Here is a 22,306-nt window from a genome sequence, read left to right as displayed (position 1 = left end):
GGAATTCGGAGTTTTTTAAATTTTGGAATATACATACATAATAAAATATCCGAGATGGGAATGAAGTCTAAACACAGAATTCATTTATGTTTCGTGTACATCTCATACATCTAGCCTGAAGATAATTGTATACATCTCAGAGATTAAGATCGTCCGGGGAAGCCCTACTCTTGGTTCCACCTCCCTCGCAGGCGTGACTGGTGGGAACGAGAGACAGGGACTTCTCAGTGGTGGCCCTCGGCTATGGAACTCCCTCCCCAACAACATTAGATCAGCCCCCTCCCTCTTAGTTTTTAGAATAATGGTAAAAACCTGGCTGTGGGACCACACTTTTAGTGAATAGGGCAGTGCAATGTCAGATCTAAAAAATATGGAATGACTATGGGAGGGCCTGGACTATGACTATGGATGACTATTACATTTCTTACATAATGTAATGTTTTAAATGTTTAATATGTCCGATTTTAATCTAATTTAATTTTAATGTCTGTATTTTATGTTTTTAAGGCATTTAATAATTGCCTCTATGTAAGCCGCCTTGAGTCCCCTTTGGAGTAGAGAAAGGTGGAATAGAAATAGAGCAAATAAATAAATAGAATATTTTAAATAATTTGGTGCATGAAGCTAAGTTTTTAGTGTCACTATCACTGCCACTCATGTGGACAATTTTGGATTTTGCAGTATTTTGGTATTCCAGATAAGGAACATTCAATCTTTATTAGCGCACAGAAATCAGAAAACATTAGATAGACGGAAATGACAACTGAATTTACCTTCCTTTTTTCCCTTTAACAATCCTATGCTTAAATACCTATTATACTATGCCATTATTTTGAACTGCAAACTCCAATGAATTTACTGTCAGAAAGATAAGAAAGAAAAGAATAAATGATGCCAAGTTCCACTGTAGTTCTTTTTTAACAAAACTCCCTATTATGATGTAAGCGCATACACAAAGAAAAGGCCGTTGTGGGAAAGAAATTAAATTTAATGATATCTTACACGGTCCACAAGAAACTACAAAAGGCCTGGGTCAAATAATGGAGCACAAACAGCTAGCTCCCACAACCTAATGGCTCAAGTTGCTTCTGGTGGAAAGTGCAACGATTAATACTAAGGTTTCCGAACCCATTGGGTGAAGATAGCCTAATTTGAAGAAATGATTGCCAGGACTATGCAGCAATCCACTAATATTAGATGAATGCATGATGTCAGATTTTCAGTATCTCTCCAACATTTAGTTAGGCACAGGGAAAATCAAAGATGATTTCGAATTCTTCCTTATATGGAATACTACTGTACTCTGCTTCAGCATTCAAAGCTTCTTCAGTCACTGATGAAAGATGGCTAAAATTTATTATAATTACATCTTATTATTAATTCTACAGTAGAAACCGCACTGTGCTGAACTAACAATGGTGAACATGTGGCTTTTCAGATATTTTTGGATTGCAACCACCACCAGCCACAGTCAGCATCAATGGTATGGATGAAGGGCACCAATTAGAAAGTCACACATTCCACCTCTGATCTCTTCAAAAGAATTCGGTACATAAAATAAAGTTTGTGTACACAGAACCATCCAAAAGCCAAAGTATCTCCAGATATTATGAGCAGAGGAGTCTAAAATGAATTAACTGAGTCATGTGCTTTGTATCAGAAGTACCTGCGAGTTCGAGGTGGCTTTGGTGGAGGAGAATCCTGTTTCTCAAGGTCTGCAGAACTCTCAGTATTCTCTGTGTTAACTTCATTCTGGCAAGAAAATTATTCAAAATTTAAGAAACACATCCACAGAAAGCTAAACCAAAAAAAAGAAACAGAAGATATATAAAATGTAACACAGGCATTGATATATTAATTGCACAGGGTTCCATTTCAATAAGCACTTTTACAAGCAAGTTCATAAACAGGAATCCAAAATTGAGTCTACAAACCACTCATATTTTTACTTAATTAAGGACTGAATCCAAAGACATGGCAATGGGGGAAATTCTGGCATTGTTTTCCAACCTGTCACACAAGGTAAGAGCAAAAAGCAGCATGGAGTTGCCACATACACAAGTCTAGAGCATTCCAAGAACTAAATCAAGGTGTTCACTTTCTGTTTTCTTAAAGTAGAGATTGAGGAAAGCCTGCCTGCAGATCTCTGTGGATCTAATCCCATTTCCCCAATGAAATATTTTTTTTCACTGAAGGGATACACATTCTTAGGAAATTGTTTGCAAATATGAATACAAAATCCCTATCAAAATTGGGGTGTTGTGTGGTTTCCGAACCATATTGTCATGTTCTAGCAACACTTTTTTCCTGACGTTTCACCTGAATCTATGGCTGGCATCTTCAGAGGAAAATGCTGCTAAAAACATGGCCATACAGCCCGGAAACCTTACAAGACACCAATGATTTCGGCTGTGAAAGCCTTCAACAATACAAAATTGTTAAAATCTTTCGATCAAAATCATCCTGTCTGAGACGTAAGCCAGACTCACTTAATTTGTTTGAAATTGGAATGGAAATTATATCAATATTCTCCCACAACTTGACAGTTAGGATCAAAGAGATTTTGAAGATGTGTTGTTGAAGGCTTTTATGGCCGGAATCACAGGGTGGTTGTGTGTTTTCCGGGCTGTATGGCCATGTTCCGGAAGTATTCTCTCGTGACATTTCGCCCACATCTATGGCAGGCATCCTCAGAGGTTGTGAGGTACCTCACAATTTCTGTTCTGCGAAAATGCTACTTCAAGACAATAAATAGAGAATTTGGAAGAAGGATACAAGGAGAACAAACCAGTTTCCGTACAACAAGGAGTGGTCAAAGAAAAAATGGAGCCATGAGCAGATTGCTAGAGATCTATGAAAATAAGTCAAGGACTTAAATAATTTAATAAAAAAAGCAGTGACCTATTGAACCAATCAAATGTATTACATACCCTCACCACATTCACCATATTGTACATATACACTGTTGCCATTACAAAACATTAACAGAATTGCACTCATGGCTCAAGGGTAAGTGTTTTAACAGCTTACAGGCAAATATTACTCATGATCCCTCTAACACCAGCATTGCCCATTAAAGGAAGAGACCAATATATTTCACATTGTGTATCCAATTAATAAACCAAATGTTATGGCTAGTACTGAACATGTGGATTAAGACATTAACTTCTGGTACTCAAGACGGGGGGGGGGGGGGGGGGGGGGCACCAAAACCATAAGCATTTATAATGAATGTTCCAAAGATCAGCTCGTCCACTGTGGCAAGGAACAGATGGTGGTCTTAAGAAGAAAACCATTTGCCTTTCTCAAGCAGATTGCCTTCAGCCAACTGCTTGCCTTCAGCCTATTTGGCTCGACAATATTGTTTTGTTGTATTCTGGTGGTGAAATTTAAGAAAAATTTCACTTTGATGCCTAAGACGTTATGTCTACAGCTTGATCTATTGATTTTCAAAAGCTGATTACATGCATATTATAATATGTTCATGCATTGCTTCTTATTCCAGTAGGAATGGTGTGCAGACCAAACCTCCTAGCAGAGGACTTCCTGCCTTTATCTCCAATCACTAGCTAGCAGTAACAGCAGGGATTCCTTTCCACAACGGAATCCAAGGATTGAGGCTGAGCAGGGATGGACCAGAGTAAAGACTCCTCCCAAACCCAATTGACATCTTAACAAAACCTTTGGACTACATTTTTATCAAATCACTAACTTCTGGAGGACTGCATGATTGCCATCCCAGCTGTAGCTCAACCTCACTCACCTGGACTATTTCAGTTTTGAAGGTGTTATAAAACCCAGTGGAAAAGTAACTTCAGAATAAGCAAAGCATTTCATTTCATTTTTATCAATTCATCTCTATTGTACAAACTAGTTCCAATGGGAGAAACAACTGTCACTTATACGGTGAAATAGAATCTTGCACTGGTAGCTGCAAGAATAACGTTCATCCTTTCCCCATCCCCAACGTTCAACCCTTCATGCAATACAAAAAATGATTTCTGGATGGTGACCCAGCCATTTTTTAAAGTAAGAGACAAGGGTCGCATGTGAGAGAGAAACTCCCTCTTGTCCTAGTTTCACTTGATTGGATTGCTACCAGTAAAGTCTACTGATGAACTGGTCCATGATCTATTTCCATTAATACATTGATGTAATATAAGTTAGTCCCAGAACAAACACACTAAGAGCCACCAGATTATGTAGTCCACATTTTTGTGGTTTTATTTAAGGCTTGTGATTATTGTATTGTTGTCACATGCCTTCAGAGGAGGCTTACCTTGTCTTCCTCTAAGCACAAGAGAGCGCAACTTCCTCAATGACACCCAGGGGTTTCATTGCCTTAGCAGGGATTCAAATCCTGGTTTCCCAGAGTCCTAGCCCAACACTGCAACTATGATATCACCCTCTCCAAGGTTAGTTATACAAATATTAAAGTTGTCATGGGAATCCCTTTAGGTACATCAGGCTAATTTTCACATGTCGGCATCCAAAGAATCCTGGCATGTGAAAATTAGCATGACACTCTACGTGGATTAGGGCTTCCCTTCTCATTGCAGCCCATCTCACAAGGTTGGAATTCATGCGGAGCCTATTTTTCAGCATAATTGCCCAGAAATATTGCAAAGTATGAACTAGCAATTTATCTTTATTTTAGATCCTAGCCTGGCATGTGATAGATGACAGTGATGAATGACAGTATGATGTATATCTTTGAGAGCCTATCTTCTTCTACAGCAGAGGTGTCAAACTTGTGGTTGTCCAGAAATTTGGACGCCAACTCCTAGAAGCCATAGCCAGCTTGTCAAATGGCAAAGATTTATGGGAGCCCAAGTCTAGAATACCTGGAGGACCACAAGTTTAATATCCCTCTTCTAGAGTTAGAATCCACTACCTCCACAGTATCCATAAGAGAGTCTTTCTCCCAACAAAATGGGATTCATCACATTACAAAGAGAGTGGGTGTGCTGATGGGTTTGACGTCTGTGTGCAATGAATTACAGTAGAGTCTCACTTATCCAACATAAACGGGCCGGCAGAACATTGGATAAGCGAATATGTTGGATAATAAGGAGGGATTAAGGAAAAGCCTATTAAACATCAAATTAGGTTATGATTTTACAAGTAAAGCACCAAAACATCATATTATACAACAAATTTGGCAGAAAAAGTAGTTCAATACGCAGTTATTCTATGTAGTAATTACTGTATTTATGATTTAGCATCAAAATATCACGATGTATTGAAAACATTGACTACAAAAATGCGTTGGATAATCCAGAACGTTGGATAAGCAAGTGTTGGATAAGTGAGACTCTACTGTAGCTCTAGTTTTGAGCCCATGTTTTAAAATAACTATCCAAAATTCTGAGATCTATGCCCTACATAAGGTTCAGCACACTCGAGATTTCCTTCAATGTTTGGGCTAAGAACTGGAGTCCAATGACATGGGAAACGCCACTGCAGACAGGAGAAAATATTTCCACCATTGCTTTGAATACTGGTGCACATAAGAAAACATAAAATAGGGATGGAACAAGGGGAAAAGAAACTGAGTTTCTAGCCATAGATCCTATGCTGAAGCCTTAAGAGAAAACACTGAAAGTATACCAATAATCAAGGATTTTAACTGTAAACGATTTCTCTAGATTGGAAGTTGCTAGAAATTTATGGATCCTACTGAAAGAAGCTCCCAAGTAACAAAAAGAACTCATAAAAAGAAGAGTAATGTCTAATTCCTGATCACCACTAAATAAAATAAAAGCAATTAAACTCCAAGGAAATGTTGCTATTCAAAATCTTAAAGTGACAAAAAATCCACATACCAGGCCATCTGCAATTTTCAAGTTTGCACAACTCTCATATTTTTGTAGTTGTTTTTCAAACAACTGTGCAATGGCTCGATGAACAAGTTCATACTGTTCCTATGTACAAGATAAAGACCAAAATTAGCATATAGATACATCATTCAGAAAGCCAGTTTCACCCAAACACTCATGGCACAGTCATGTAAGTGCTCTTTTGTATAAAGGCAACATTACCTTCGTTTGTACTGCAGAATGTCTCTGTGTCCTCATTTCTTGAATTAAACTGAACACATTGAACTCCTCTGGTATTTTCTGTGATAGAAAAGAGCAAAGGGTTTCCGAGGAATTGCTTTTGTTTCAAATATTATCCAAATAGTCACAAAATGCTTCAGCTTTCAGTATTTGCAAATGCTAAGATAATTTTACTGTGATTTTTATGCTTTAAGAATTGAAAGCTCAAGTCAGTCTCAGTATTATTCTCAGGAAAACTTAAGTAACAAAGGGCACTAGTTCACTCAAATCTCATTTTCAAATTATTCTCAATTTTCCACATGGACTACAGATCTATTACTCTACTATAAAATCACTGCTTTAATCATTGCCATAAGATGACCTAGTTTTTCAGCATTTAGATTGCTATAAATCCTCCTTACCCCAGCTTTCAACAAATTCCATGTATAATCTATGGCACAGATGGCTCCTGTTCTTCCACACCCTGCACTAAAGGGGGGTAAAGACAAGCACAATTATTGAAAAGCAGATGAAAATACTACATTTCTGTCTGTGATTATTGAACATTTGACAGGAAGCATTATTTTGGAAGGCATTTTAATAAGTGAAATTATTTAAAAGAAATTTCATTCTGAATTACTATTAATAAAAATATCATCACAAGCAGACTCATGTTTTAATCACAAAAGCTTTAATATTCAATTAAGTAAACTATTTAAACAACATGGCAAAGCTTTTATCTATTTTATGGACAGTACATGAACTGGATGCAGCACATTGTATAACAATGAATCCCAACCAAACATCAGATGTAGTAGGGAGCAAAAATCATCTCAATATATACCATTCCAAATGTTTTCAAAAAGGCTAGAATTCAGAATTCATTATTATAGTCAACAAATATACATTTGATTCAAAGCAGATTTCATTAATACGTTCCTTTTCTTACCAAGAACTCTGGGCAATTTACTATCATAAGATGGTATTTAAATGTTTGGATCCCACTAAATTATCAAAAAAAATGTGATCTACATGATTTCTTAGCAAACAAGAAGAGCTCCATGGCATGGGTAGACAAGCTATGGTTTATGCAACATACATTGTCAATTAAATTCCTAATTATAAATGAAAGAACTTTCAGAAAGAACTTTCTTTCAGGGAAAATAATGCTGACATCACACACTGGGACATTTTGGTTTTGATTTTTGCCTTAACCTTTCTCAAAGTTTTCAAAGCGAGATAATAACAGATTTGAACAAGCACTTTATGCTCCCAGTTCTTCAGGTATACAGAAACAGAAGAAACAAGGGGGGAAATGAGAGAAAGCTTTCCAAATAATACTTTGTATGAGCTCCTATTTAAACTCCTGCAATAACAAGCACACAGAAATGTTAATTTAATACCTGCAGTGTATGCAAATAGGAACATCTTCATGTTCTTGATATTCTCTCATTAAACTGATCATGTCCAAAATAGAATCAAAAGATGAAGGAACATCATGGTCAGGCCAATTGACATAATGAAACTGATATATCCTACGTGTTTCCTAAGGGGGAAAAATAACATCTTCATTTTGACAACAGAGGGGTTTTCATAGAAAGGCAAGATTAAAATATTTAAAAGTAAACAGCACCACAAAAATGAAAATGAAATGAAATCACTGAAATTGCTGTGGGTGCTGCTTCATACAAATGGTTCATTACACAGACATGACCATGAAATTCATCTCCAATAGGCAACTGCAGTACTTTAGTAATTATATAGAACAGGTAACTATGTCAAATATTATTTCCCTAGGATTTTAGAATTTTTAGAATTTAAATTTTTCAATAGTGTGTTGAATTATAACGCATTAACTTTGTACTTGTATAATACAAAGAAATGATACACTCGGCTTCACTAAAAGAAGATAAACAGCCCAGTATGAGGCACAGATTATTTCTGGGGGTCAAGAACCCAAACCACCAACTCAGAAAATCCACCGAGGGACACCCACAAACAGTTATATCACCAAATTTCAGCAAAGGGGAAAAAATCTCGTTCTCAAAGCACTTCCACCTAAAACCAAGTGTGTGGGTCACAAAGTCCTTGCTTTGGAGCTAATTAATTCCAGGAAGCTTTAATTAGGAAGCATTAGGAAAGGTAACTGGAATCAAAACAGTGCAGAGTGTTCTGAAATGGAAGTGTGCCAGGAAAGGGTTACTTCGCTGCTAAACCAACAAAATCTACAAAGAAACCAAATTCAATTACATGCTGGCAGCAAACTAATGCTGGGGGGAAACACAAAACTGGTCAAGGGACACAAGCAGTACATAGGATGAACATTGCCCAATTGATAAAAGCCAATGTCATGTAAACATTAATCAAATGCAAAAAAAAACAACAACCTTTCAAGCAGCCCATGAAACTATTAAAATATAGCCATAAATACTATCATAGACTACTGCACTGTTCAAGAAATCAATCACAACAGATTACAGAAAGACACATTTTAAAGTATTCAAATGTGGTAGAAATTGGACATAATTTAACACCAGGTGTCAAGTTTTCCTTCTCAAGAATCACAGAATAATTTTTAACAGGTAGAAACATCTTACAAAACTATAAACGGAATGCCATCCATAAAAACAGTTTAAGTTTAGCCAAGATCCAAATGGTTCAACTGACTAAAAAAACTGAAGTGAGTCTGAAAAGGGCATTAAAATGTTTGAAGCAGCAGTTAATTCCCACAAATTAGCAAGGGAAGTAGTGTCATCTGAAAGTCATGATTACTCAGCAACAGCCAGATGGCTAAGAAAGCCCATTTGTGTTTTCTGGATATCAATTTTTCACTAGGGTTGACAGCTGTAAGCATCACCCTGGATTTGCCTACCCAAAAGTTTGTTTACCAGGTCATGCTCCCTGGTAAAATATTTTGTTTACAGCGCTACCACAGTGGCTATTCTGGCTATCTGGCCCAATAGTAGATCCCCATTTTTTTTACTTTAACATCATGTTCTTCAGCCCTGTTTGTGATTCATCTCAATTCTCATTGTCCACCTAAGAAGAAGGTGTAGGGCTAAAAGTATGATGATAACAGGAAGAAATATGTACCAGAAAGAGAACTACAATACAGTAGAATTTCCTACTGAGCAACTTGCCAGGGTGTAATTGCAATTGCAATTCAGTCTTTATGTTAGGCTAAGCTATATTATCCTTGTCATCAACATCAACACCTCCATTTATAGTGCCAGAGAATGTACATGATGCTTTACAGTAAAACAACCAAAAAGGATGTGCAGCTGCCATCCTTCCGATTGGCAGGCTGTCAAAAGAGCAATTTTATATTATTATTATTATTATTATTATTATTATTATTATTATTATTATTATTATTATTATTGATTTTATCATGTTTAACTTGGCTAAAGGACACAACTTTTATCTACTTACATTCTGAAATTCGAATAACAAAGTTCTAATATAGTAGTCAGTTCTGACTTGCTCAGCTTCCTAAACAAAATGGAAAGATTTTTGTCAATATACAGAAACTTCACAAAAGTCTACTCTAGTACTGATAGTAATACTATATTCATTGATACAAGCAAATCTAAAGTAGCCACAGAAATTAAAAGATCTGAAGTCATCCACTAAGATGAATACTGAAAGAAACCATAGCTTGTAACACTGGCTGTGGAGAGTAGGGTTCATGTGTCACAATAAACAAGTCATACACAGAAAGTCTGCTACTCCCACCTGTAATGCCAGCAAGCAAGCAACATGCACTAGCATTTAGTTTGAAGAACACCTGCAATGTTAAACTGTGATTATTCAAACATTGAAAATAATGATTTCAATCTCTTCCTTCCAACAAAGCTGAAAGGGCAGGGTACGTGTCCAAAGTTCATCAATATAGTCTAAAACATAGCATCTTAAACTGTGGGTCCTTACTCTATTTGGGGTCTCATAACAAGAATTTTGGGGTCACAAAAATTTGTGTAGCTTGCCACTTAGTGGCTGTTTTAGACATTTACATGAATCTTGTTATCAACAACATGCAGCAAATGTTTCAGCTGCCACTTGAGACTGCAAATAAAGAATGCCAGCATGGCATTAAAAATGCTGAAGATGTTCTACGTCCTGCAGTATCAAATATTCAGTCAAGATTTAATTCTTTTTGTAAAAAATAAACAAGCATATCTATGTCATTAATATGCAAATTGGCTTTAATATTTAATAAATTGATAAAATTATATATATTCCAAAGAATTGTTTTAAAATGTTTTATTTGTATACCTATTTTATATACTGATATATACAGGGTCATGTAAAAATGTCTTAGGTGAAAGGGGGTCAGGAGTGGGGGGGAGGGGAAAGCAAGAAGCACCGGTCGAAAACATAACCCAAATGAGTCCCATCGTCTAGATTTAATATGTTATGGCTTCAATGAGAGACCTGCAGTTAACTCATTCCCTTCCAAAATTTAGTACCTCACATCAGTGAGAAAATATTAATGTAGTATTACTGAGGTTTGGTAGCCACCTCTAAATCAGAATTCTATAAAGCTTCCTATGTAGTTCTTTGATTTCTTCAGCACTATAGGAACTCAAAAATCACAAATAAGCAACATGTGAGTTGTGTAGAAACTGAAAAAGTTGTAATATGCACAAATTACAAGTTAGTTTAAAGATTATCTGTAATAAATCCCTAATAAAATACTCACACAAGAAATATGAAATGATCCAAAGCTAATGCCTTCTTCCCCATACAGAGGCCAGTAACGTTCACATTTTTTCTGTTGTCCAAAAATACAAATTTAAAAACAACAAACACATATATTTATAAATACATACATGAAGATGGATTTATACAGTTACTATTATCCTCTCAAAATTTTAGACATTTCAGTAGGCAATCTCATTTCATTAGGTATACAATCTGCTCCTGAAGGCTGCCATTTCCCACTGGAGATTTTATATGCTACTGAAGCTCCTTAGCATTTACTCCAACTCACCCTGCTGCTAGTATATTTAGCATACTTATGTACTGTACTGTGAAACTCTTTTTTTAAATTCTTTTTTATTACTGATTTTCCAGGAAAGTGACACACGAATAAAATTGAAAATATAAAAAATACATATAAAAACAATAACAGATATAGACTTAGTGCTCTCCACAGTGAATTAGACCATAGAAAAACAAGACAGTGAATGGTAACACAAGACTATATATATTGGACAATATGTGAATATATATATATGTCTGTCACACCTTACACTTTTGCCCCTCCATGTACATATATATCGATCTCCATCTAAAGCCTGCTGACCTTACCGATTTATATCTTAAATAGTAATTTGTCTTGTACATTACACCCAGCCTCCACCTTTATATGTGTTTTCTAGATTTGTATTTTAAATCAGAATTTTCACATTCACACTCTTTAAGTAGTCCTTGATAGAGTCCCAGTTTATTTATTTATTTATTTTGGCTTGGCATAATTATTTGCTAGTAAATATGTTATGGTTGAGCCTTCTGGCTCCAATACTAGGAGACGAGGTCGTAAGACTCCTCGAGAGTCAGACTCTTTTGAGGAGCGTGAAAGGAAGCGGCTCCGGGACTTATTTGCAGAACCAACTGACGAAGACTCCTTCGAGGGTTTTACCGAGGGAATGGAGGAAGAGATGGTTAGCTCAGAGGAGGATGACATGGAATGGACTCGTGTGAGGGAGGATTTGGGTGTTCCTGGTAATGATAGCATGGGAGGCGACTGGCGGGTTGCAGGATCGGACCCGTGGACGGGCTGGAGGGATGGAACGGGATCCACAGCTGGGGATGCTGTGGGGCGTAGTCAAAGGTGTGTTAGTTCTGATGAGGATGATGATGAGGAGGCACCTGGAATTAGGATAGCAGCTGACAGCGATGAGGAGTTATGAACTGGCATAAAATGGGGTTTAGAATCAATGGCTAATTGCGTTGGGCAAGGTAATCTGGACGAACGCTTGGGCTCTTGTTGGGGAACTTCCTGAAGACGGGTGTGATTCGTTTGCTGTATACGTAAGTTACCAAGGACACTGGGCATAGACGGCGGGAGGAACTGTGTGGGCTTTTCCTGCGCAACTTGTGTTTAATCTTGATAGCTTGGACCTCCGTCGTCTTTTTGACGGACATTATTGCCAACTCTGGATTGACGCTGGACTGACTGACTGACTACGACTCTGGACTAACCCTTCTGTGGCTATCGGTGGAACTTGTGGAACCTAGACGTCTGCATTTGGCTTTCGACCTCGGACCGGATTGGGACCCCGCTGACCGTCGTTACCCTGATTGAAGTGCCTGGACCTGGTTTTCGCCCGTTGCACGGAGGAGCAACAGCCCGGGTTACTTCTGTAGCTCTTGAGTAGCAGAGGGGAATCTGCTGCTGGGTTTTGTGTTCATTTTGACCTTTTGTTAACCAGTTTTTGTTTGTTTAATTGCCAGGCTGAAGTAAGCACCTTTGTTTTAATCCGGATTAAACTTCTGTTTAATCCGGTTTATTCTTTTGAACTATCTAGACTCAAACGAAGTTATTTTTGTTACTTTTCACACTGAAGACAAGTGTTTGCCTAGTCCTTTGTTTCCTACGGGCAATTTTTAGTTCTGTAACCTCAATAAACTGTGTTGTATTCTACTTGGAGCGTTCTGTCTTTGACAAAATATGTTAGCCTATCCTGTACTGTGAAACTCTTAAGAGTATTTTAAGTGCTTTGCAATGTCTAAAGCCATTTGTTGCTGGAGTTATTTTTACAATATCTTCCTACACATAGTTCTATGATAGCTATGCAAGAAAACTTGTGATTTTCATAAATACCAGTAAATGCCATTTTACATTTTTTAATATGAAGAACTGAGATTTCCTTAAGAAAACATACTGGCGAGTATAGACATGTCTTTCGTTGACCAAATAGAACTCCACTAACACCTATAGCATATTAGTTCTGCCACATAATCAAGTCAATACTTTTTATACATACCCTTCCCATTTCAAACTCTCGACAAGCCATTACAATAATCTGGAACAAAAAAATGTAAATGTACTTTAAAAATCCTTGTGCAATGAAATCTCTACACATTAATGTTTATTATTGATTTCAGATAATAAAATAGACTATTTACTGTATTTGGCATGTGCATGCATCTAGCAAGTTTAATAGTCTCTAAACAACATTTTGAATGTAATCATCACAGTCTTATTCTAGGCATCTTCTCTTGTATGTACATTTCCTTCAATTTTGGCTGTACATATATTGTTAAATTACAACTCCCATCCTCTTAATCCTAACCATATGGACTGGGGGCAATGGAAATTATTGCCAAACATTCAGAGTTCCTGTGATGGGAAAGTCAGGTTCAGCTGACACAAAAGGAAGACCAGGGAGCAGCACACCCAATGCCAAATGAAATTGGGCTTCCCTGGACAGCTTGGTGTTCCCATAATTCTGCTGTATAAGACATTGCATTGTCTCTCATTTCATGTTATGTCTCAAATAAGCCACATGAAGTCAGAAGACATTTGCTCCTCTTTTCACATGAAGAGGAGGAGGAGGAGGTAGAAAACAAAAACCTGCCCTCCCACTTCCCAGAAGCAGACATGTATGCAAATGTTGCTTTGCTTCTATGCCCCATGTGTCCAGGTGCTTTTGTTTTTATTCACAAGCAAGCTTGGATATATTTCTCCACTTATGTCCAGAAATAAAGGAGTGAGATAAAAGCTGTTCTGCTCTGTTCATGAACAAGAGCTGTGAGTACCAGGAGATATGTGAAGTACAAGTTCCTGAGGTTAGATGTCAAAGCCTATGTCTGTCCCTCCAGGTTTGGGTTCCTCTGGCAAGGTGAGTATCCCCTGGCAAGGTGAGTACAAGAGTATCCCATCCTGCTAATATTCCAATAATTTGCAGCTCCCCCAGGGCAAGCTGACTATGGAACACAGCAGAATGCTTGTTTGCTAACTCAGCTATTTTGAGGCCAGCAGCAACAACTGATTGCATGTTCTTGGATGACATTTTGCTTCAATGGTCAATTACAAAAAAATGCTCCCATCACCAAATGAAATAGCATTAAATACTTACCGCAACATTGTACTCCCATATCATCCTCCAGAAATCTATTACTGTATTTGCTAGTGGTCCTTGGGTAGCAACGTACGCTTTTGGCCCATGTACTCCCTATAATTTCAACACACAAAGTGCATGTAAAAACAGTTTAAAATACACGATAAACTTCTTCTCAGACATAAATGATCAGCTATAGATAGGTTTGTAAACATCTGCATAAACACACATATTCCGCAATCCAAGGAGAAACGTTAGTAAACAAATACTCCATTTACAAACAATAAAAATATAAAACACCCGCAAAGTGAGTCAACAACAAAATAAGCATTCTTAACCCTCCCATGTGTTTGTGTCATGTGTGTCACTTCACCTCCTCATCATCTTCCTACAATAAGTGAATCAGTTATCCCCTCCCCTCCCCAAAATGCCTGATAACTCCTCTTTTCAATATAAGGATTTCACTGAAAGGCTATCAAAGGAGTTCTTATACTTCACTTAGTGTGACCAATGGAAGGAAGGAAGAAAAGTAAAAGGATGCTGCATATAGAAGATTCTAGGAACCTAAAATTACCCATAGTACAATAGCCATTTTAAGCTGATGCAGAAAGGCTGTGCCACATTTTCTATATAAACCAAGAGTAAGATAGTATAACTCTTATTAACACAGAGTTATGTTCATATATCCAAGATACCTTTTTAGACTAAAAATAAAAAAGACAGATGCCCTTGAGTCTTTAGACTTAGTATAAAAATTAAGGTTAAGTACAGTCATCTCTCCACATCCACAAATTCTGCATCAATCGATTCAACCATCCTTGAAAACATTTTTTTAAATTACAAATGGAAACTTTGAATTTGCCATTTTATATAACGGGCACCATTTTACTATGCCATTGTTTTTAATTGTACTTGAGCATCTGCAGATTTTGGTATCTACAGGAACAAACCCCAGCGAACACTGAGGGACCACTGTAACTACAGACCTCGGACAAAATTTCAGCATAAGGACAGGTTGCTTACCTGTAACTGTGCTTCTTCAAGTGGTTCTCTGAGAATCCACACTTATGGAGAATACAGCACCTGCGCAGGCTCTAATGGAAGCTTCCCAAGCTGTTCTATTTATTTACTAGCTTGGATACCCGGTGATGCCTGGGTTATTTGAAAAGGGCCTTGTTTTTTGGATGTTAGGTAGTATCAGTGTGGTCATAAGTTATGCTATTTTTTATTTTAAAAACTCAGTCTTTGCTTTTGTTTTTTATGAATGCTCCCATTAGAAAATGCATAAGGATGTCAGTGAACAACAACTCCCAAAATTCTTGGGTCAACCCTCCCAAAAAAACCCCCAGTATTCACAGTTAGCCATGTTAGGTCTGTGTACCATGTTTGGTCCAGATCTGATGATAGCCGGGTTCATTGCTTTCTGGATAAGGGTGAACTGTAACTCCTAGATGCCAAATTCAATCACCCCCAAACCTCACCAGTATTCAGTTGGCCATCTTGGGTCTGTGTGGCAAGTTAGTCCAGATCCATCATTTGCTGGGTTCAGTGTTCTCTGAATATGGGTGAACTATAACTCTCTGGTGGCAAGGTCAATCACGCGCAAAGCCTGCCAGTATTAACAGTTAGCCATGTTGGGTCTGTATACCAAGTTTGGTCAAAATCCATCGCTTGCTGGGTTCAGTTTTCTCTGAATACAAGTGCACTATAACTCTCTGATGCCAAGGTCAATCACCTCAAGTTGGCAGCATTGGGCCTGTGTGCCAAGTTTGGTCCAAATCTGTCATTAGTGGAGTTCAGAGAATTCACCGAATACAGTGGAACTATAACTCCCAGAGATAAAGGTCAATCACCTCCAAGTAAAGGTAAAGTTTTCCCCTGACGTTAAGTCCAGTCGTGACCGACTCTGGGGGTTGGTGCTCATCTCCATTTCTAAGCCGAAGAGCCGGCATTGTCCGTAGACACCTCCGAGGTCATGTGGCCGGCATGACTGCATGGAGCGCCATTACCTTCCCACCGGAATGTACCTATTGATCTACTCACATTTGCATGTTTTCGAACTGCTAGGTTGGCAGGAGCTGGGGCTAACAGCAGGCGCTCATTCTGCTCCCGGGATTTGAACCTGGCACCTTTTGGTCCGCAAGTTCAGCAGCTCAGCGCTTTAATGCACTGTGCCACCAAGGGCCCCAAACCTCCAAAGTCCACCAATATTCACAGTTGGCAATGATGATTTTGTGTGCCAAGTTTGGTCCAGATCCGTCATCAGATGGGTTCAATGTTCTCTGAATACAGGTGAACTATAACTCCTGGATGTCAAGGACAATCACTCCCAAACCCCGCCAGTATACAAATTTGGCCATGTTGGGTCTGTGTGCCAAGTTAGTTCCAAGTCCATCGTTGGCACGGTTCAGAGTACTCTTGGATTGCAGGTGAACTCTACATCCCAGTCCCTACGACTCCTATAAATAGTGAATTCTCCCCAAACCTCTCCAGTATGTTCAGTTGCTGATCAATTCCTCTGTTTGCTGTGTGCCGTAGGAAAGGGTTAAGAGGCAGTGGGCGGGGTCATACAAATGGAAGAGAAAGGAACACAGGGATGTGCTTGGTATAACTTGCAATGTTCTGGGAGAGTGACTTGCTGGCTCCTCAGCACTGGGAACTATAGCTTGTTTGTGGAGGCCAGGGGTTGTCTGTGTGAGTGGACACCCATGCCACATACACACATACAGATTTTAACTTTTATTATATGTATAGATTTTATTTATTTACGATGTTTTTATCCTGCCTTTCTCTATCCCGGAGGGGATTCAAGGTGGCTGTTTCACTTTAAATATTGGCAGTAACCCCGCCCATTCCTCCCACGGGCTCCTGAGCCACAGTGGCAGCTAGAAAGGGGAGGTTTGATGTAGGGGGGGTTAAAGAACTTGACGAAGAAGCTGTATTATTTTAAATACATCAGAACAATTAGGTTTGATCTTTTCAGAAGAAAAAAAGATCCCTTGCAAAGTTCTTATAAGTTACATGGAATTTAATGGGGAAATGTTCTATTTTTATATATGTTTATATAGGAAAAGGTGTGTCTTAGAATTGAAGAAATACAGTATTATCTTCTTTGGTCTTTCAATTGTGATGCTGGTGTAAATGACAAGTCTTCATGCCCTAGTAGTTTTGGGTACTCAATTTTTGCATTCCTTTTGAAAATAAAAATGCTATCAATTTTCTCAACAACAATAAATCAAGCACTAAACAAACCATTGTATAAATTTGGTCTACATTTTAGGAAATTAGATTTTTCAGATAACAATGTGAAATAATCCTACATACCTTTATAAAATTTGCGTTGATGTAGTCTGAATCTTGTGGGGGAGTTTTCAAAGTCAGTTTAACTCTGCTATGGTCAACTGAAATACAGAAATTTTAGGAAGAATTACTTTGAGTGCCTACAAATATTATTTGTAAAGTTAGTACATTTTTCTATAAATCACAGATTTGTGTAAGATGCTTTCAGCAGAATTTAAGTAACTCCCCCTCCTACATCCAATATACTTTCACCACAGAATCAGCCCTACTATTAGGCAGTGTCAGGCAAATGAGAGATTGAATTTACCATGATTATTCATTCTGGGATGGCACGAGAAGCAATCCACCACATAGAATCCTCCTACATGCTATTCCTGTAGCAGGAGATAGCATTATTTTTCAGTTACTGCTGGTGGTACTCCCTTTTCCTTCTCCTTTAATTTTAATTATCCTGCGCTAGCAACTCGATATGATTTAACCTTTCTCTGGGAATTAAGATTTACTCTCACCACAGGACCAGCCCTTCTATTAAGCAGAGTAAAACAAATGTTAGGCAGCAAAATCTGAAGTGTACAACAGGATTCGATGGCAGTCACCTTAGCTGCTCTTCCTAACACATGCCACTCCTATGGAGAAGAGAGTTATATCCTGTCCACTGCCATTTAAGTGATTGAGCTTCCCTCAAGTGGGAGACTCCCTCAGTGGGAGACACTATAACACTCACAGATCCCAGGACTGAAGAAAGATTATCCTGCTAATACAGGCAGACAAAGACGTCTTAGATCAGCCCTGCCCATCCACACAAAGTAGTACGTTCAAAAACCACCTGCCACCAGGGCGACTCCAAATGCAACACATAAGCAATTTATCTCAAATTGCCCAAAGAAAGCAAACAGAATCATGCTGCAAAAGTAATCTAGCTTTCAGCATTATATAATCTGATTAATTTTATATAAGATAATCTCACACAAGAATGACTTGTATAAATACAATTCTAAGTTATAAAAAATAGCAAAAATGTAATCTTTTATGCTTTTAAAGGTATTTTAAAACTAGTAGTACTCGGCCATGTATTGCTGTGGCCAAGTCTGGTTAAATGGAAAAGAAAGAAAATAGAAAGAGCTAGTTTCGAATATATGTAATTTCATAATGCTTGTGGATATACAATATTTTTTGTTGTTCCATTGTCTGTGCAGATATAGAGAATGTCTGGTCTGGCAACTCTAGAACACGCAACATATAATTGTCCATGTGAGAAGCAATCCATATGCAGATCTGAACTGCAGAATTCTAAAGATTGGCCCTGAGCATAAATTATTTAGTATAGCATGTGTTGCTTTGACATCCAGGAGATGGCATTTTTGCTAAAAAACATAAGTTTACCTGTCACAAGTGTAAAATCTATATAATAGAAGGTATGTAAAAACACGAGAACATGTGCCCTTTCGAATGCCATGTTGTGACCCATTTTCAAAGCAATCGGTGAAGAATTTTGGGAAATTGGAGATTTTGAACCAAGAAACAGTTACATTTGTATTTATATAAGAAGATTTTAAGGTGTAATCTTTTTGATTGTGAGTCGGTTTGAACCCCTTCCACACAGCTGAATTAAATCCCACATTATCTGCTTTGAATTGGGTTATATGACAGTGTGGACTCTGGGCCCTTTCACACAGCCATATAACCCAGACTATCAAGGATGAAAGTCCCTCAATATCTGCTTTGAACTGGGATATATGGCAGTGTGGACTGAGGTAACCCAGGTCAAAGCATATATTGTGGGTTTTTCTGCCTTGATAATCTGGGGTCCCTTCCACACAGCTGTATAAAATCCACATTTAACTGGATTATATGGTAGTGTGGACTCAGATAATCCAGTTCAAAGCAGATATTGTGGATTATATGGCTATGTGTAAGGGCTCAGAGGAAGAAATAAAGAGGAATATAAATAAATAAATAAATAAATTCTGTATGCGGCATTCAACCTTTGAGTCACTTCCTCTTTTTTTTTTGGATGTCATTTCCCCAAAACCAGTCCAATTGAATTCAGGGAGTTGAAGTCCAAACAGCTTGAAACCCCAGAGGAGGGTGTTCCTTCCAGGAAGTCCTGGCTCCTGGGTCTCTGGCCCTGTAAGACTGACGGGAGAGGCAGGGTGCAGCTTGGAGCACCAGGAGTGCCCGCCCTTTCCATGCCACCTGGCCCCGCTGCCCGCTGCTTTGAGTTCCGCCTCGCCTGCCTCTTGTGTCTCCCCCCACCCTTTCCTTCACTGCTGCTCTGCCATGAGGCCACTGGCCGGGTTCCTCCTAGTCCTAGGAGCCGCCACCGCTGGCCTTTCCCTGTTGTCATTACAGCTCCTTGGAGAGCCCGTACGGGGAACAGGTAAGTCACTGCTGCCATCTCCTTTGGCTCTCTGCCTGGAGAATGGGTGCAGCTTTGACACCATTCCAGTTCAAAGGCATGAAGTCATGGAAACTGTTGTAGTTCATCAAGGTCTTCAGCCATCTCTGCCAAAGAGTGCTGCAAAAAATGCAACTCCCACAATCCCCTAGCATTGAGCCTGGATTGTGAAAGTGGTGTCGAACTGCATCAGTTATACATTGTGTTCTCTTGGTATACTGATATTCCAGGCAGTGGAGAATTCCAATGCAATTAAATCAAAGTGAAACTAAATCAAAATCTATGAGAATTCTATATAGCAATGCATTAGGGAAGATTGGAATAGAATTCTCAAATATGTAGTATAGCATGTGTTGCTTGGACGTCCAGCAGATGATGCTGTTTTTGAAGAAAAGCATTTTTAACCTGTCATAGGTGTGACATCTATATCATAGTAGGTATGTGAAAACATAAAAAATACACCTGTTCAATTTCTACATTGTGTAAAAATTTCAAAGCAATTGGTGAAGTATTTTGGGAGATTTGTATACTGTAATTTTATATTGTATTTAATAGTTTTAATTGATTTTATGTATTGTGGATTGATTTTGTATAGGCATCTAATTGTGCCAGCATTGTAAGCCGCCCTGAGTCCCTTCAGGTGAGAAGGGCAGGATATAATTATTGGAAATAAATAAATAAATTTGAGGTTCTGAACAAATGGACATTTACTGTACATTTTTATTTATATAGATGAGTCATTACAATGATATATTAAACCATTAATGTGTTCTTCTTAAACAAAATCTCTGAATCATATGATTTAGCAGATTTTGGTTTTTGTAAGTACTATTTATAAATCTGAAATGCTTGGGAGCAGAAGTCTTTTGGATTTTGGATTGTCCTCCCCCCGATTTTTGGATATCTATATTTCTAAACACAAAATATATTTATGTTTCATATATACCTTATACACATAGTCTGAAGGTGTTCCGATACAATTTTTTAAAATAATTTTATGCATAAAATCAAAGTTTATGTACACAGTACCATCAAAAAGCAAAGCTATGCCTCTCCCAACCACCCATGTGGACAATTCTGGAGTATTTCAGATTTCCAAACAAGAGGTGCTCAGCCTGTAGTTGATTATTTACTGGTCTATGTTAAATGTCAATGTCTTCTGTTTTCTATTATTTAAATGGAAAACATGAATTACTTTGATTCCTTAAAAAACAATCCAGTTTTATGAACAAGATTACCATTCTATGGTTTGAATACTCAAGATCACCTTGCAAAACACCTTGTGGATGTTTTTTAAACTGCTATTTTAATGGGTGTTTAAAATTATTCTTAATGTTGCAGGCAATAGAATCAATTAATGAATAAGCATTGTGTTGTCGAAGGCTTTCATGGCCGGGATCACAGGGTTGTTGTATGTCTTTCAGGCTGTGTGGCCATGTTCCAGAAGTATTCTCTCCTGACGTTTCGCCCACATCTATGAATAAGCATGTCTGTATGTTTTCTTTTTACCTATATTGTATTTGCTTCAATTTTGTAAGCCAACTCTGGGGAAAAGTACAAGATGTTAAATAAATATATTTTTATTTTATATAATTTTTATTAAAGCTTTTGAATTACATAGGAGGCCCTACAGGGAAGTTGGGGAGGGATCATCCGGGGGAGGGAGGTTTAAACTACGACTAGGGGGGGGGGAATGGGTAAGGGGGTGGGGAGGAGGGGGGATAAGCTAATGCTTGGGGTATATTGGGGGGGGGGGTTGACTTCCCTTCTTCTTTCTTCCAGTTTTCTGGTTTCTCTTAAGTGTAGTTTTCCTTTAGATAGTCTTCTAGATCTGTCCAGTCCGTTTTCTTCATTCTATTATCTGTATTTTCTTTAACTAAAAAGGTTAATCTATCCATATCTTTTATCTCAATAATTTTATCTATCCACAGATCTTTTGTAGGTGGAGATTCTAATTTCCAATATTTGGCGATTATGATTCTCGCTGCAGTTATAAAATAAGTAAAAAGTTTATCTTTGTTTGTGTCCAGTTTTTCTTTTTGATCTACGAGGCCTAATAAGAAGATTTCTGGTTTCAACTCCAAATTTAATTTTAAAATTTTGTTACATTCTTTTTGTATTACCTTCCAATAACTAGTTAGCTTTTTACAATTCCACCACATATGGAAGTAGGAACCAACTTGTTCTTTACACCTCCAGCAGTGGTTTTTTTGCATTTTTCCACATTAGTCCTATTTTTTTGGTGTCAGATACCATCTGTGAATTACTTTTAACCAGTTTTCTTTAAGTTCTGTTGCATATGTGTATTTCATTTTCTTCGTCCAAATTTCTTCCCATTCATTTAATTTTATTGGTCTGCCTATATTTTGTGCCCATTTTGTCATTGAATTGGTGATCTCCGCATCTGCCGTTTCCCATTCTAATAATTAATTATATATGACTGATACTACTTTGTTCTTTCTTTGGGTCAAAATATCCCGAAAACCATTTTCCGTTGTGAA

At 37.9% G+C, this 22,306-nt stretch overlaps 1 protein-coding gene across 1 annotated transcript in view; it reads right to left on the bottom strand.

The window, feature by feature from the left end:
- The window catches only part of ptpn12 (protein tyrosine phosphatase non-receptor type 12), a 79,754-nt gene that overhangs the window by 14,612 nt on the left and 42,836 nt on the right, over window positions 1-22,306 (bottom strand). Inside the window, exons 3-12 of the mRNA XM_003221488.4 lie at window positions 17,432-17,508; window positions 14,126-14,221; window positions 13,031-13,069; window positions 10,741-10,812; window positions 9,471-9,530; window positions 7,442-7,584; window positions 6,461-6,527; window positions 6,042-6,119; window positions 5,826-5,924; window positions 1,667-1,752 (exon numbers count right to left, since the gene is read on the bottom strand). Of these exons, the coding sequence (XP_003221536.1) occupies window positions 1,667-1,752; window positions 5,826-5,924; window positions 6,042-6,119; window positions 6,461-6,527; window positions 7,442-7,584; window positions 9,471-9,530; window positions 10,741-10,812; window positions 13,031-13,069; window positions 14,126-14,221; window positions 17,432-17,508 (817 nt within the window). The remainder of the gene's footprint in view (window positions 1-1,666; window positions 1,753-5,825; window positions 5,925-6,041; window positions 6,120-6,460; window positions 6,528-7,441; window positions 7,585-9,470; window positions 9,531-10,740; window positions 10,813-13,030; window positions 13,070-14,125; window positions 14,222-17,431; window positions 17,509-22,306) is intronic.

Source organism: Anolis carolinensis, chromosome 5 (assembly GCF_035594765.1).
Source record: "Anolis carolinensis isolate JA03-04 chromosome 5, rAnoCar3.1.pri, whole genome shotgun sequence".
NCBI classification, from domain to species: domain Eukaryota; kingdom Metazoa; phylum Chordata; class Lepidosauria; order Squamata; family Dactyloidae; genus Anolis; species Anolis carolinensis.
Note: the sequence above shows the minus strand (reverse complement) of the source record. Positions and strands in the feature narration are given on the sequence as shown.